The sequence below is a fragment of the Balaenoptera musculus genome, chromosome 14 (genome assembly GCF_009873245.2).
Source record: "Balaenoptera musculus isolate JJ_BM4_2016_0621 chromosome 14, mBalMus1.pri.v3, whole genome shotgun sequence".
NCBI classification, from domain to species: domain Eukaryota; kingdom Metazoa; phylum Chordata; class Mammalia; order Artiodactyla; family Balaenopteridae; genus Balaenoptera; species Balaenoptera musculus.
In genome coordinates, this window is record NC_045798.1 from 61,246,486 (window position 1) to 61,263,536 (window position 17,051).

Below are 17,051 nucleotides of genomic sequence, written 5' to 3' on the forward strand. Positions count from 1 at the left end.
TGCGCTTGAATCAGAGGCCCTAGGTCATATTGACAAGTCCTGAAAAGTGGATTGTTGTTACCAATTAAATAAAATAGTATCTGAAAGGAAGGGTTAGTTAAGGGTCATTCATAGGGACACACATTTTATGTTCCTGCCTGTGGCTCATTTGACTAACAGTCTGGCACTCATGTTTTTTCCTATGTCATGTCTCCTCAACAAATTATCTCCAGTGTGCCTCCACCAGAGGCATCATGTTAAAGGAGAAAGAGGATAAGCTTTGGGATAATATACTGTTGGATTTAAATCCCAAATATGTGTTCTACCTGTGTGACTTAAAAAAGGTTTTCTAACCTCCATAAGTCTCAATTTTCCCATCCATAAAGTGGAGGTACTTTCTATTTCATGAGGGAGTTGTGAAGATTAAAAAATAAAAATTCTGTAAGGCAGCAACCACTGCGCTGGGCACCCAGGCAATCCTCGATGTGTCATGATTCCCTCCCTCCCTCCTTAATGCAAGCCGCAGCTGGCAGAGAATAGACGCAAAGGGAGCTGTGCTGGGGTTGGTAAACCCCTTTTCCATGTCTTCTCCCCACTGCCGACCTGAAACGGCTCCCCGCCTTGCCACCCGTCCATTTTCAAGGCTCAGTTCAAACTCCATCTTATTTCAGCAACCCTACCCTGAGCTTTCTTGCCTTATGTTGTTCACAGTTTGACACTAACACCCTACTACACTCTGCTCATACTGACACATGCGTGTCTTACCCTTGGACCAAATTGTATGTCCCTTGAAGGCAGAGATGCTGTATAATTATGTTCAGCCCCCAGTGTCTCGTCAGGTACCCTCATGGCTTGTTGCTTGGCTGTGTCTGCAGTCAGGGGCTGAGCTGGCTCTCTCTCGGGATGGTGTCACCTTTCCAGGCAAATGACACTTGGGGAATCCTGCCTGCAGGCCTGGGTGTGGGGAGAGAGGTACATTCTCTACCTCCTTCCTGCTCCATCCCAGAGTTTACACACTTTGTGCGTCATTTTTGGCAAAGTCATTGAGAGAAGCTAGGGAGCCCAGGTGAGCTTTTCTGAGGGCTGGAGGCACTACAGCCCAGCGTGACTTCCTCTCTTTCTTGAACCAAACAAAATATTGTTACAGCAAATATGAAATCTTTCCTAGTTTTCACAAACGCTCTCCAGTCCTAACAAAGCTAGCGGTCACACTCCTTGAATCAAAATAAGCATCTGCCTTTTTTTCTCTTTATCCCACTTTCCCAGCATTTTTGAGCAACAATAAAGAACGTGATTATTTTATTAATTTATTTTATGATTCCATTGGGTGCTTTCTGGAGAGCATGCAAAATATTAAAACCTTAACTTTACCCTTTAATATTGATTAAACACAGAGATACAGAAAATACATAACCTGACTCTCATCTAACATTGTGCTTAATAGTTGGAGGCATAAGCTATGAATACCTCAATAACATATAAAATCAAAGGCAATGTACGATAAAGGGAAACTGAGTCATGTGCAGCTGGGGAGAGTAAAGGGTCATTTTCACTGGTCTGAGTTTAAAAAAAGAAGAAGCAACAGCCCTCCCAGAGGAGATGAGCCTTTAACTGTCTCTTTTACTTGTCGTATCACAGAATAATTTGATAGTAGAAAAGAAGTCAGGGACCTTCTCCCTAAGGAAGTGTATGGACTCACACGTAATTTGTACTTAAAATCTCAGGGGGTCTGTGGACTTGCTGGAGTCCATCCATAGTTCATGATCCCTAACTTAAGACTCTGAAGAATTAGTGACACCTAGAAAGAAGGTACGAGAGGGCAACAGGGATAGTCAGAGATAGAGTAGACACAAGGTGAGAAGGCCATTCAGTCCAGGCTCCTAACCCAGAAGCACTGCGTTTGCCTTTTGTGATTCTGCTGCTTTAGCTCCAGATCTGGGCTCTGGTGAGTCCATTGCCGATCAGTTGTTCTCGGGACACTGTATGCAAAGTGTAAGAAGTATCACTAAGGAAGACTACTTTGTTCTTTTCCAGCTCCTCACAGCCAGTGACCTTGCAGCCAGCGACCTCAAAGGATTTCAGCCACAGGTAAGTTCCACTGATCCTTTTATGAATTGTGAGCAAACAAAGTTGGCACCAGGGCAGAAACCCCTCACCTTGGATTTCCAGCTTCTCTGACTTAAGGAACCAAGCTTGACAATGACTTGGTAGTTTGTCCTCTCCCTCTGGCTCCTCCCACCTCATCATGAGCAAAACAACCTCTTTCTGCATCTTTAATATTTTATAGTACGCAAGACTGTAGACCAAGCTGCTTGGAAAGCGTGGTGGTAGGTGCTTCCGCTCAGGAAAGTGTTAAACCAAGGAGGTAGAGGGCGGGGTTCTCTCCTGAATTTCTCCTCATTGGTACAGGATACTCACATTTGTGGAATCTTTGTGAGCAAATGCCTTGTAGACATGGTCTGGCAGCCAGGTTAATCTCAGACTTCTGCAGAGGCAGATGGTTGAGTTTTGCTGATCTTGGTTAGGAAACGAGCCATTTTTATCTCTGGCCAGAATGCTTTTTGGAGGTCACTATGAACAAACCACAAGAGGCACAAGAAAGGGCTCTCTGGGGACCTCCCTGGCAGTGGTGAAGATGGAAAATCACCTTCCCTGTCTTTGGAAGGGAGCTTACTGTCTCCACACAAATGCATAACCACCAGCACACACACACAACAAATGCACGACAGACACAAATTCCTTGTGCTCCCCATGGATCCTAGTGTAGATAGAGTGTGTATGCAAAGACAGGTAAATCCAAGAGCAAGAGCTGAGATGCTCCATCCCTTCCTCTGTCCCCCTTTCAATAGGAAACTTCCTGTCACTCCCCAACTCAGTGCTGCCCAAGGCCCCACCTGCTGCACCTCTGCAGAGACTCCCAAGGGCAGAGCAGGTAATTTCTAATAACAATAATTCCACATACTTGGGGATATTTTCTCCTTTAAATATGTTTTACATCCAAGAACTCACTGTACCCTCACTACACTTCTCCCATGTGTGGTGCTGAGACCCCAAGTCCTGGGGAGAAGAGGCCCCAGACCACTCAGAGAGCTAAGAACCAGAATGGGAGTGGAGCAAGAGGCTTGAGGGAGAGAATGAACAAAATAAAGGGCCCCGTTGGTGAGAGTCAAAGATAAATCCATGTACGGTTTGGGGTATTTTGATCACAGCTTGTTGATCCTTCTGTCAGGATGCAATGAGGTTTTAAAAATAGATAGTAAGGAAGCCTTTTGACAATACTGAAAAATGACAATTTATTCAAGTACTTATTCATATAACTCACACAAACTTTCAGGTGAGCTCAGGGAATATAAAACAAAAACAAAAGACAATCAGCATTTACCCATATCCCACCTACCTCCATACCTACTCTCACAACGCAGTGGGATAAATATTTATCTCAGCTAAATATTTATTTTGCTCTGGAAATTTATACAAATAAAGGGAAAAAAGGCTCTGTGTGATGTTGTTTTGTGGCTTGAAAAGGTTACATAGTGGAGACTGATTTTATGGAAGGGGTGTGTGTGTGTGTGTGTGTGTGTGTGTGTGTGGTTTTGACATTGTTTCTGACTTGATCATATTCTCTTCATGTTTGTTGAGCCACATTTCTAAAGATATTAGATTTAAAATGAACTATTAAGTTAGGTATATTGGGGGTCTGTCCACAGCATTTGAGGCCGTGATCCTAGAAAGGTAGCTTCCCTGCCCTCCCCACAGATAACCCCGCAGGTGGTTGGTACAGATGGCTCACTCCCCTGCTTCCGTCTGACCTTTCCACATTATTCCATTTGTGTGTCATCCCCCCAAGGCTGGAATATAAATGCATATTTTTCACTCCTCAGGATGCGTGTTCCCGAGGCCAGGAAGCCCTGGAACCTTGTGGCTAGAGTGTAGTACCCAGATCAAAAAGTCAGTTCTGCAGTGTCGTTCCTGAATCAAAAAGGCCCGGATGTGTCAACACCTAGTCAACACCACCCTCTCGGGTGCTTTTCCAAAGAGAAACAGAGCACTGCCCACATGCTTGGGGCTGCCTCCTTCTGGCCCCACTGCACCACATCGTTGGCTTCTGTTGTCATTTTCCCTTCTCTCTTCGGGTTTCAGGTGAAACTGAGCCCCAGGCATCCTGATGTCCACAATCATTCATGGTCGTGTTCCCTTCCAGGAACTGTCACTGACTTTCAGGAGGGAACTTGCTGAGGGCCCCTCCCTGGGCTCACTGTCAGTGGGCCTGTCAGCTTTCACACAGTCCACATTCACCACTTGCATGGAAAAGTTTTTGTCTTTTTTTTTTTCCCTTGAAGCCCGTCCTGCTGCAGCCTCTTAAGGAAAATAGTCATGATTTCCTCCCTAATCTTTGCTGCCCCTCCACTCTGAAAGTGTGGAGAGGGGTGATTGTATGAGGCTGGCCTCTCCTTGTCTCTCTTCTCCTTTCTGCATCCAGATAGAGAAGAGGAGGGTAAGGAAGTGACTATCAGCCTTTCTCCCTGTGATTATTGGTTTGTAAAGACACCATGTTCATTCCTAGAAATAAACACATTACTTTGAAGGTAGAGCCCAATGCTGAGATTCTACGGCCCGTACATTAGCGGTGGGAGTTCTCCCAGGCCAGCGAGCTTGGCTTCTGAGCCACACGGGGAGAACTGTCTGACCGTAGGCTACTAGTCTCAGCAGGTTTAAAAAGCACAAATGGAAATGCTCCTGAAATTCACACCTAAGTCACCCACACTCTTCTCTTCCACTTGGTTCTCCCCAAAACACATCATTCATTTTCCAACGCCTTGTTCTTCCTGACTTTAAAGAAATGAACACACTTGAGTCCCCTCTTTTCTTGTCTTCGGATGATTAGAAATGAGGACCCTCATCTCCCTTTGCCAGACCATCTCTCTCCATCCCCAAAAGGAATAAAAAGAGGCATCTCACTCCCTTAGTAGAAGCCCCACAATCGTATGATTTCTTCTTCATTTTATTTTTACTCTTTTTTTTTTCTCCTCAGTTTAAGAGCTATAAGTGTTCACTAGAGATTTTGGAATGTGTGAAGGTGGTCAAAATGTACAAACTTCTAGTTATAAAATAAATAAGTCCTGGGGGTGTAATGTACAGCATGGTGACTATAGTTAATAGTACTGTACTGTATATTTGAAAGTTATTAAAAGAGTAGGTCTTGAAAGTTCTCATCACAAGAAAAAAATTTGTAGTTCTGTGTGGTGATGGATGTTAACTATAAAAATTAACTAAAAAGAAGAAATTTGGAAAATATAAAAAAATAAAAAAAATCTCTTTGCACCCCAGAAATATTTATAATGACATTTTGGGGTATAGTCTTACAATAGTTATTGTACATAGACATATACATCGATGGGATTTTTTAAAAAATTGATAATCATATTTTATATGCTTTTTTTAACCTTCTTTTTTGCTTGTTTGCATGCTTTTCATGTCACTGGAAAATCTTCTAGCAACTGGCTATTTTTGTCCACTTGCTAGTACCATCATTTATTTACCACGCCCCTCTTGCTAGACATTCCATTCCTTTTGCAGGCTGAGCGCTCCAGGAGGAATCCAAGGCAAGTGCTAGATTCTCTGCTCTCATCTAAGATACAAATAGCATCCACGGCTTCTTGGCATTTAGTTCTTCTTTATCTCTCAGTTCCTACAGGCATGTGAAGGTTGCTTAAATTTTGTAGTGAAGTGTCCATGTGTGCCCATGGGCATCTAAGCATCTGCTTACAAGGGCCCAGGTTGGGGATGCTGGGAAGAAATAACCGTAGCGTGGGGCCCAATCTCAGATGCAAGTTTCACCTGTCCAGCTACAGTGCTAGGAAAGCAACCCTGAGAAGACCCATCCCCCACAGAGGAGAGCACCCACAAAAGGGCTTGGTCCTCACCTGCTTCATAAATGCCTCACTGTCTCAGAGGAGAGAGGATACTTCCTTCAGGAAAAACTGAGTTTTACTTCAAGTATGCCTCATGACAGGATTTTGGGAGGCAAGTGTAATAGCTATTCTATAAAGGGTCGCCATTTTAAAGGAATTTCTAAAATGTCCGTTGCTATTATGGCCAAGGGGACATTTGCAGTGAAGGGTAAGAAGAGTCGCTCAGAACACAGAAAAACATTTTTCAGTGCAGAGAAAACAGGGCTTTCAGTCACTGAGCTGCCATTTCATTCAAAGGCGCCCATTGAGACCTTTATGTGGGGCTCCCTGCTGCACAGACTTTTCCCCAGAATTTTGACAATTCTGGAATGTTCTGCCACTACTATTAGCTTTGTGAACCTGGGGAAGTTACCTAGTGGCTTTAATCCTCATTTTCCTTATCAAGCAAAAAAACTGTGCAGCTTATCCCACAGATTGTTGTGAGGCTCAAATTGTTGTGAGACAATATTGTGAAAGCAACCTAGCATGATGCCTGCCACACACAGTAAATTCAACTTTTTCTTTTGATAGAAAAGTACAGGTTAAATTATTTAAGAATTGAGAAGAAGGAGAAATTATATCTGTATATAGCAAGCAGGGAAGTCTTATAGGGAGAGATGTCATTGTACGTGCGCCAGGATAGGTGAGAAGGAAGTGAGGCGGTGAACTTACTCCAGGGCAGGGGAAGCCTAGATGAAGACCAAACCAAGGGTGGAGATGCTTGGGTATGTTCTGGAGACTTGGAATGCTTTAATTACTCTGGTTCAGAGGGAGTATGGTGAAGATATAGCTGCAAATTAGGTTGGGACCAAATTGCAGGAGGTCTCCAAAGTCCAGAAAAATAGTTGAGCTTTTTTTTTTTTAATGAACTATTATTGAAGTTTTCAAACTTATACAAAAGTAGACGTGATAGTTTAATAAACCTCCATATATTATCCAACTTTTATTATCTATTATTCAACTTTAATATATTGTTACAGAAGCCTTGATTTGGAGCATTTGCTGATTTCTGTGGTGTAAATATCCCCATGGTGAACAACTTTAAGCTGCCAATGGTTTAACAACCTGTTTGCAAAGTCTTTGACAGCCAGCTTTCCAGAGTTGGTGTGATCGGTTCCCCGCATACCACTGGGCCAGCTTCAGTAATCATTACCATTTGCCAATCTTACTTCATCTATACTCCCAGATACATATATATTTTTTAATTTTAAATTTGGGGAGACTATTTTTTAAAAATCCCAGTCATCATGTTATTTCACTCATAAATAATTCAGTAAGCTTTTCTAACAAATAAGGGCTTAAAAAATACAATCACAATGCCATTATCACACCTATAAAAATAACAATAATTCAGTAATATTTTCTAATGCCCAGTCCATGTTCAGATTTCTCTGATTATCTTAACATGGCATTTTACAGTTGATATGTTTGAATAAGGATCCAGATTTTAGATTGTGACATCCATCTGAGGACAGTGTAGCCATTGAAGGTTTGAGGATGGGGAAGAGTCACAACTGTGATGCAAGAAGGTTATACCATAGTTAGTAGGTGTGATGAAAAGAAGAGGGGATCCAGTAATAAGCCTGTGCCATTGGTCCATGTGAGACGTAGTAGGGAATGAAACTGGGCTGGGGTCAATGTGGACATGTTCCTGAGGGGATGAATGCCAGATAAAGTACAGGGGCAGAATCAGTGGACCTGGTAGCTGCTAGGCTGATTGGAGAAATAAGGGGACCATAAACATAAAGGAAGTACAGGTTGAGAAGGTACTGTGTTCATTCCAGGATTAAGTGTGATTATCACCAAGTGTTCAAAGGAGGGGGATTTTGTCATCCCTGAAAGAACCCTTACCCCATTTTCCTCAGGCCCCATAATCAGTTCTACTCATAGACCATCACGGGGTTAAACCATCTGCAAAATATCCTGGGCTCCATGAGTCCTAACCCAGAAATTTTTAATGCAGGCATGAAATCCCTGAGTTCCCAGGTTGCTTGTTCTTGCAGGGTTGATAGTGTCCTTCAGAACAGAATCCCCATTGTCTGACTCTGTTCCCATGCACACCCGCTGCCTACAGGCTCAGAGTCAACAGTCATAAAGATGGAAAAGGAAGCTCGGGATTTTCCAGAGCACCCAGCCCCTGTTGGACTCAGCTGGAGTTGGTGTTACTACATGTCCACACGGCCTTTGATTGAGTGTACATATGCCAAAGACTTACTAAAAGTGAACTGAATGCCAGAAAGTGTTCTTTGAACTTTACTTTTGTTCATCATTTAATCCTTACAAACCTCTGTGAAATCAGTAATAATATTATTTTCATTTTAAAAGTAATCACAGAGAAGTTAAGGTCACAAAGCCTGTAAGTGGCAGAATTACAATTTGAACCCAGGCAGTCTGGCTCCAACACCTGTGTTCTTTACCTCTTATGCTATGACACCTTGAGTTAGAGCTTATCACCATTGTTAAGATAATTCAAACCCAAACTGACCACTGATAAGACCAGGACAAGCAGCCTCCGCTTCATTTTTGTGTATTATATTGAGTTTTCTTGATCTCAGCCTGTTCAAGGAAAAGCAATTCATCTATCTCAGAGCAAGAGAGGGAATTTTTGTGGAGCATTTTGAATCCTTCCGTCTTGGCAAAGCATTTCTGTTGTTCTCATCCCCTTCCTTCCCCAGTTCCCAAATGGAGAGTTGTGGTAGTTGTCCCTTCTACAGAGGAAACCCAGTTGAGGCAGAGGTAGGTGGTGTAGTCTCCCATCTAGGACACACAACAATGAGAAAACAGGCTGGCTTGTTTTGAACTCGCCATATAGTATCTACTTTGCCATTTGGGGAAGAACCATCCCAAAGCAAAACAGTGTATAAGGAAGTCCCATTCTCAGTGCTTACTTACTCCTTTCATTTCAGAATTGAAAGAACAAGACAGAACACCTAGAGTAGCAAGCAGTTCTCAACCTTTACTGCGTATGGGATTATCGAGGGAGCTTATGAAAACTACAGGAGCCCAGGCCCAACCCCATTGAATTAGTCTGGGTGGAGTCCAGAAGCTCCAGGTGTTTTCAGAAGCTCCCCAGAATCTAAATCAGTCTCCTCATTTTCTAGATAAAGACTGAGGCACAGAGGTAGTCTTGAAGAGGAGAGAAAATAAAAGACCCCACAATCAAATGGCTTCTACCCAGTGTCAGGAATGTGCCATGCGCTTCACTTGCCTCTGGTGACTAAACCCACAGCAACCTTTTATCAGACAGCTTACTCTTCCCCTTTCACTGAGGAAGAAAATGGGATCCAGGCAGAGGATGTATGGCTAAGCAGGGATTCTATAAAGCCTACACCTGTGCCCACCGCCTGCTATTTCCACTCAACAGTTGAGATTTGTCCAGTATTTTAACCTAGCTCGTGATGGTGTTGGGTTTATGACCTCCTCTGCTTGCTACCTAGACATTCTGGACTCTAAAATATATACAAAAAGGCCCAGCTTTCCAACACTGCCCCAAGAGAGAATGTGTGTGGTTGGCTGGTGCACCACATCCCCTGACTTCAGGAGCAAGGTTGATCCCACGCGTCCTCCTTGCTCAAGGTCCTGCTTAGTAAACTCACACCTTTTTCTCAAGGCCTTTCTTCACGCTTGCCCTCTGCCTCTTGCCATGCATCTTTGCTCTCTGATTCAGTACGATTCGGAGCATGGACTGCAGACTAGTGCTGGCCTGTCAAGTGTGTGTTACTGGTCCACAATGAGATGCATCTAAAAACAGAGTGTTTAGAAACTTTTATGGCAACTTGATGTTTCCATAATATCCGAGCATGTGATCATTTCCCTACTAATTTATCTTTTTAGTATTTTACCAAAGTAACTATACATAAATATGGGTTGGGAAAAAGAAAAACATGTCGTCATTCCCCAAAAATTGCAGATGCAGTTTCCTGGTTTTATCAAAAGGGTAGGATCTCGACTCTTGGTTTTTTTGCCTTCTTCTATGAGCTCACGTGACTATATTTGTATTGTGAATACTGTTCCCCCTCAAAAAAATGGCTCCACCCATAAAGGTGTTTTTCTGGCTACTTGTGGGATACCTACATAAAACATGGATCTTTCCCCATAATTCCTAAGGCAACCTACTTTATTTTGCTTACCTAACATGGACAACTGTGACAATAGTAGAGTACTTTAAACAAAAACATTTGTTCACATGCATACATATACTTTGCACTAAAACCCAAACTGACATTATTACTTTTCTTACATGAGATCAGCCTTTTCGTACGACAGGTAGATCTTTTTTGCACTGCCTGCCTTGACAGTGTTTATAGCAGATTTTTTTTTTTTTTACACCAGTATTGACATTTAGTCCTGAAGAGAGAATTTCTCCAGGTGTTTCCAGAGTGTCTGGCATTTCAGTGGAATATTCTGAAGTCTTAGTAAGTTCTAAATCTCTTTAGACTTTAATGAATGTTTTTTTTCTCCCAAGATGTTCTGACCACCTGAGGGCCGCATGCAGGTGAGTCCAACTTAAAACAGACCTAATATGCAGAAATTCACACGCAGGAAAATTGCTGGTTGGCAGGTGGGTGTTGGGAGAAGAAGGGCTTCCTCATATGCAGAAAGATTTTTCTCCTTTATCAAAGGAATCAATGTAAGTTACCCCTGACAGCATATTCAAATATGATTTAGCCTCAAAATCTGATTTAAACTCAATTTTTCAGAATAGAAGTATAAACAAAGTGAGGCCAACCAGTGATGATTAACTTTGAATGTCATTCTCTTCTCTTTCAAAGACAGTTTTCATCTGAAACAAAAACAAAAACAAACCAAAATGCTTAGCAGCAAGGGTGTAGAGTTAGATGATCTCTATGATCCCTTGAGACTCAAAATGTTTAATTACACTTTGACTTCTTCCACTGACTTCATGTTTCTAGTTTTCTATTCTTGTTTTTCTCTTCCATCCTTCTGGTAAAGTGGCTTCAATTTGAGCTTCTTAAAAATCATCCTGTAATTCTGCTTACTTGAGGCTTGGGGTCATTGATGTTTTGTGATCTATCTCAAGTATCTGTGTTTATTAGTGGATTGAGTTACAGATTTCCCTGTCTAAATTTTAATGTGATGCATCACTTTGTCCTACACATTTTTAGGGCTAGGAATGACTCACATGCAGAAAATACAAATTCACAGCCCACCTTTAGGACTTGAAAGGAGGTATTTTCTTCAAAATCCCTTTAGCAGGATAGTTCTAAACCTGCCTAATGAGGAGAAAGGCCCACCTCTCCAACAAATAAGCACACTCACTTTTTATTTTTAAGTTCTTTCCAACCCTACTGTCTGCCTCACATTTCACTGGCCTCCTACCTATCTACCCAACCCCTTTCTGACCATCTTGTACCAGACCAAATGGGTCGATTGAGAGGCATCAGGAGACCCCTGCAAGAGAGGGGCCCCTCGTAGTGGAACAGCTTGCAGACCTCAAGCGGCATCTTCCAGCCATCTGTCTACTTGTGTTTGGAGCCTGCATCAAGTCTGCAGACAGCCTCCACCACAGCATTCTGATATGTCCCTGATAATGACCATCCCCTCCCCCTTCTCCAGTTCTGCACATGGTCTTCCTTCTGCATCACTTGCCTTCTTCAAAATGTGTATCACAGCCTCTGACAGAACCATGTTGCCAACACGTGTCCCAAGCCAATGATTCATGAGACAGAAGAACTTTATGTGATGTTGTTGTAATCTTTATTACTATAAATAGTAAAACTTGATGCTTATTTAGGAATACAACATGAATCTCTCTCACCCTTCTGTATCCGGTAACTAGCACAGAGGACGTTTCCCATTACTTTATCATTTAGTAGTTGAAATCACAGGTCTGCCCTGTATTAGCTGTGTGGCCCACATTTAGTATTTAATGTGTATGTGGCTCAGATTCTGTTTTAGTGAAAGAAAGATACCTGTTCCATGGGATTTTGAGGAGGACTGAATAAATAGGCCCAAAAAACAGTATCTGGTATCTGCTAAGCACTCCATACAGCACACACTCCGTATGTGCTGTAGTTCGTATTATTCTTGTAAGTTACATATTGAAATTGAACCTGGACCACTGAAGCAGACTTCAGAACACAAATTGCTGCTTCCCAAGAAAATATAACTAGAATTTGGGATTACCAATGAAGAAAAAAACATAAAAAACAAACAAAAAATCTAGATCTTGCCTGATGTTTTCACTAGTTTGTTTATGACACTTGCCAATCAAAGTGAGCAATGGTAGACAGCCTGGCCCTGTGAGAATGACCCTACAAGAGGAAGGAGGAGGACAGGATGAATGGGATGGATAAGGGACAGATAGGAACCGTTTGGCGGGGACATGAGAACACCCAGAAAGAAGTGCCTTCGTTGCTTGCTTCTTTCCCTTACCACCTGCGGCACTTTCCCATGGATGAGGACTAGCTAGAAAGTGTTCAAAATCAGCGGTCCCCAACCTTTTTGGCACCAGGGACCGGTTTCGTGGAAGACAATTTTTCCACGGACCGGAGAGGGCAGGATGGTTTTGGGATGATTGAAGCACATTACATTTATTGTGCACTTTATTTCTATTATTATTACATTGTAATATATAATGAAATAATTATGCAACTCACCATAATGCAGAATAAGTGGGAGCCCTGAGCTTGTTTTCACTTGGCACTCACTGATAGGGTTTTGATATGAGTCTGCAAGCAATTGATTTATTATGGTGTCTGTGCAGTCAAACCTCTCTGCTAATGATAATCTGTATTTGTAGCCACTCCCCAGCGCTAGCTAACATCACTGCCTCAGCTCCACCTCAGATAGTCAGGCGTTAGATTCTCACAGGGAGTGCACAACCTAGATCCCTCGCACACGCAGTTCACAGTAGGGTTCACGCTCCTATAAGAATCTAATGCAGCCGCAGATCTGACAGGAGGCAGAGCTCAGGCGGTAATGCGAGCAATGGGGGGTAAATACAGATGAAGCTTTGCTCACTTGCCCGCTGCTCACCTCCTGCTCTGCGGCCTGGTTCCTAACAGGCCACTGGTACCAGGGTTGGGGACCTCTGTTCAAAATGACTTTAAACAAATGCATCAAGAGCTTTTTTAACCACCAGAGCATTGCCTCATCTGAACCAACTCCCTTGGGTCTAGTGATCCTCGGCATAATTCTGGACATCTACTTCAGCTCCAACCCTGTAAAAGAATCACAGGCGCAATGATTTATTGCCCAGAAAAATCAGTGAGGAATTGTACCAAAGTGCATTTGGATGGGTGCTGTTCAGGGAGACTGTGTTAGGGTTTGGGGACTTTGGGGGGATTTTATATGATGACTTTCATATCCATAAATTCAGTTGTTTCTATATTAAAGATGAGATAAGAGCTGATTCAAGAAGCATATGGGTTCTGGAGTCCGTGGGCTGTCAGATGGAGGTGGAACCTGCAGAAGGGAGCCGTCCTGGCTGCAGGACTCTTGTCTCCAGTAAGCAGTCCACCGTCAACATGCTGACAGGGCAAGTAGCTTGCTGATAGGAATGAGAAGTCTGTGCCCAGATGCGAGCCTTGTTTGTACTGTGAGAAAACACAGCTGGCTAAATTTGGCTTTCTTACTCTTCATCTGGTTAGGAACAGAAATGCCAAAGTGGAGAATGGGGGGATGAGATGAGCACTGTGTAAAAACATAAAGAATCTGTGTACAAAAAGTAGATGCTCAATGAATATTTGTAGAACCCATTCTAGGGATGCATGCATATCAGAAGTAAAAATAGATCCCCCAAACAAAAATGCATGTATCCAAATTCTGATATTTCTTTAATGCCTCTGGCCTTGTGGTTATGATAAAGATAGCTTCTATCACTTGTCTTATTTTTGGAGCTAATGAATTTTGTGAGCCTTTTTTTAGGACAACCAAATCTTTGGAGCTTTGCGTGTCTTTCACTATTATTTAATGGTATAGCAGGAGCATTCAAGTACCTCTGGAATTGGGACTAGAAATACACAGCTTTGAATTAAATCAGCTTGACTCAGCCGCCTCCGACCTATTGCATTATTGACATCTTGTGAAAGGTGACTAAGGCATGGGGTCATGAGAGAAGTGGGAAGAGTGCTGAAAAAAGAACTGTCTGTGAAATCTCAGCCTGCAGGCATCTGGAGAGACAGCGCGTTTCATTCTTGATAAACTCCAGCAGAAAAGAGCAATCAGCTAAACGAGAGCTGGACAAATTAAATGGCTGAGTATTATTTCAAAGGGGAGCTCGGGCAGCATCAGAAATTCCCCATCAGCTGTAATAACGCCAATTACTTTGCTAACTGCAGATTCCATCATGATGTGTTTCGTGCAATCAGGCGTAGTACTCTTACAGGGGCCTGATGGGTTTTGTTTACTCTGAATGTGCATTTGTAGAGAATCTTTTGCGCCCAAAGGCTTAGAGCTCTGAGCATCTTCTTCTCGGTCCAGACTCATCCACAGCTGAGGGAGATTATCTCTGAGATGGAGGCGGGAGCAGGCTGGGCAGGCTGGACCCAGTGCCCCTCTCACGGGAGAATGCCTGGGATTTAAATACAAAGAGAGCAGCTGGGTGTGGTAGTTCTTAGTGAATGTGGCAATCTCTAGAAAACCTCTCTGTCGGTTACCCAACTAGTAAATAAATACATATTTCTGATTACGAGCGAAGGTTCTTGGCACATCGGAGCGTTGGACAGATCACCTTAAACAGTAATAACAAACAGAAGCTCTGGGAGGAAAGACGGCGCCAAGAGTTCATTAAGCCTTAAATACTGACAAATGGGGGTGCAGGGCTTTCATTGTCTCCCTTTGAGAATCATTTGGCTGGATGTCAAACAGCTCATTTCAAATATGGGAAGACATTGTAAGAGAGGAAGATATCCCTCCTCCTCCCAACATTTTAGCAGGGGAAATACAATTTGGAGAGTCTACAGGAACATTCATTTTCTGTTTACATTTGGCTCCGTAGAAATTAATGGGTTTGTGGCTCCAGCTACTTTGAGGAGTGAGTTGTGATTCTCCATTTACACACCCAGTTGAGGAAGGCGCTAATCATGGGCGTTTACCGAGCGCTTCGGCCTGATTGACAGCTGGAGTGGAAGCTGTATCTGTGGCTGCTGGGGTGCAGAAGAAGAGCTAAAGGCTGATTTGATTCCACTTGTGCTGAGCTGTCATCTGAGGCCAGAGCCTGGAGGAGAATGGGAAGCTATTCTCCTCCCTCTGCTTTGTGACAAGCAACCCGTGTGTCATTTTATTTTTTTAACCTGCCTCTTCCTCCTTCACGACTATGATAAAGGCCTCTTTGCCTAGGGAAGAAAGGATTCTCCTGAATTCAAAGGCAGCTACCAGTGCCTCCGAGTGAGTGGCTCATCTGCTCTCCAAGCCCTCCCTCTCCCAGCTGCTGCCCAGGGCTCCCGGCCCACAAGACCAGCATCGGGGCAGGTCCTACTGTAGATGGGAAGGCAGCCGTAAGATCAGGTGGGAACGGAGGACAGGTCCATAGGATACCAGTTAGTGTGGCAGGGCTCATGCCTCGCAGATCATTCATTCTAGGAGTGTGTGTATGCACGCACACACACGTGAGCATGTACATGTGTTTGTTTCCCCTAAAAGAGGTACTTCAACTAGTGTATTTGGTTTGACACCAGCCTTTCTGCAGGTGGCAGCTGTTCAGATAACGTTCTTGGCTCTCTGATAAGAGGCAGAACTTGTCTCCTGCAAATCCCCGGTGACAGAAACAGCCCTTCGAAATCACGAGATAATGTATGAAGCATTAAATGGAGGTGAGGGCATCAAATCGTGCCACGTGTACTCAGCATCAGCAACTCCACAACCAATGGCAAAGAGAGCTGCCATGTCCGGCCTCCTCATCAGCATGACTTGGAAAGTATTCAGGGATCTCCTTGTTTGTGGGGCAAGTCATTTGTTCACATGTGAACTCAGAGGACAGTTCTGGCTCGGTGACACAGCCTCCACTGTGAGCAGTGTGTGCCAAGATGCATTCATCAAAATCAGTCTCAGTGGGGTGTGGTCCTGTGTCTGAGCCGTTGAGACAGGGCCAGCCTCAGATGCACTAACATAGCTCAGCTGTGAAAATAAACTCTCTTGCAGCACATACTCTTCTCCCATCTTCCTCTATAATATCCTTTTTAAAAAACATATGCCGTAAGCAATCCAACGTTTTAAGAAACTGGGCCCTTGTACCAATCTTAGTGATTCCACTTTCCTTAAATATATATGTCAGTCTAGATCCGCTAGTTAGGACATCTGCCAACATATTAATACATCTCTACTAGGTGCAGGACACCTACCAAAAGGCCAGAGAAACCTTTTAAAAGACATTTCATTCCTTGCACTTGTGGAATGAATAGGGTCATGCTCTAAGCCCATATACAGGATATGAAACAATAAAATCAGCTTATATTTATGTAGCAGTTTTATATACCTTCTTATACCTGGTGAGCACCAGGAACATGTGAAATAGGTAACTTCATTTTACAGAAGAAAAAGTAGAGACTGAGGCAGATTAAATGATTTGCTCAAAGTCCTCAACTGTTTAGTGATAAAGTGATAAAAGGGATTCACCAAGACTCTAAAACCCCATTCCCCCTTTGTTCTTTGCCGTCTTGTCCACAGATGTAAGACAACAGGGTAGCTGGTATTGTGTACTAGTGACATTTCTGTATATTTCTGCTTTACCTATAGAAGAGATTTAGAATTTCTGCTAAACTAAATGTTCCCCAAAGGAAAGCTAGAACCAATGCGAGTTAGTTGAGGGAGACAGATTTCCAGTTTATTTAGAAAGACTTTCCCAGCAACAGAAGGCACTTAGCCCCATGTGTCTAGTTAGCACCCAATCTCTGGATACTTATGAGTAGAAGGAAAGGCAGTATAGCAGAGGGGTTTCGTCAGGTGCGGGTACAGGTACAAGACCTGAGACTGAACATTTGCTAGCTTTGTGACCTTGCTCAGGTTAGATAACCTCTCTGAGTCTTGGTTTTCTCATGCATACAAGGGAGAGAGCAATACTCACCTCACCTGGTGTAAGACTGATTAAGTACATATGTAAGGGACTGAACACTTTGCCTGGAACAAAGCACTTTCTCAAGAAATGTTTGGCATTTCTCT

The 17,051-nt window shown here is 43.1% G+C and overlaps 1 protein-coding gene across 2 annotated transcripts in view; it reads left to right on the forward strand.

The window, feature by feature from the left end:
* SETBP1 (SET binding protein 1) overlaps positions 1-17,051 on the forward strand; it is a 376,922-nt gene that overhangs the window by 187,578 nt on the left and 172,293 nt on the right. For both annotated transcript variants that reach the window (XM_036823197.1, XM_036823198.1), the window contains exon 3: positions 2,014-2,067. In XM_036823197.1, coding sequence (XP_036679092.1) covers positions 2,014-2,067 — 54 coding nt within the window. The remainder of the gene's footprint in view (positions 1-2,013; positions 2,068-17,051) is intronic.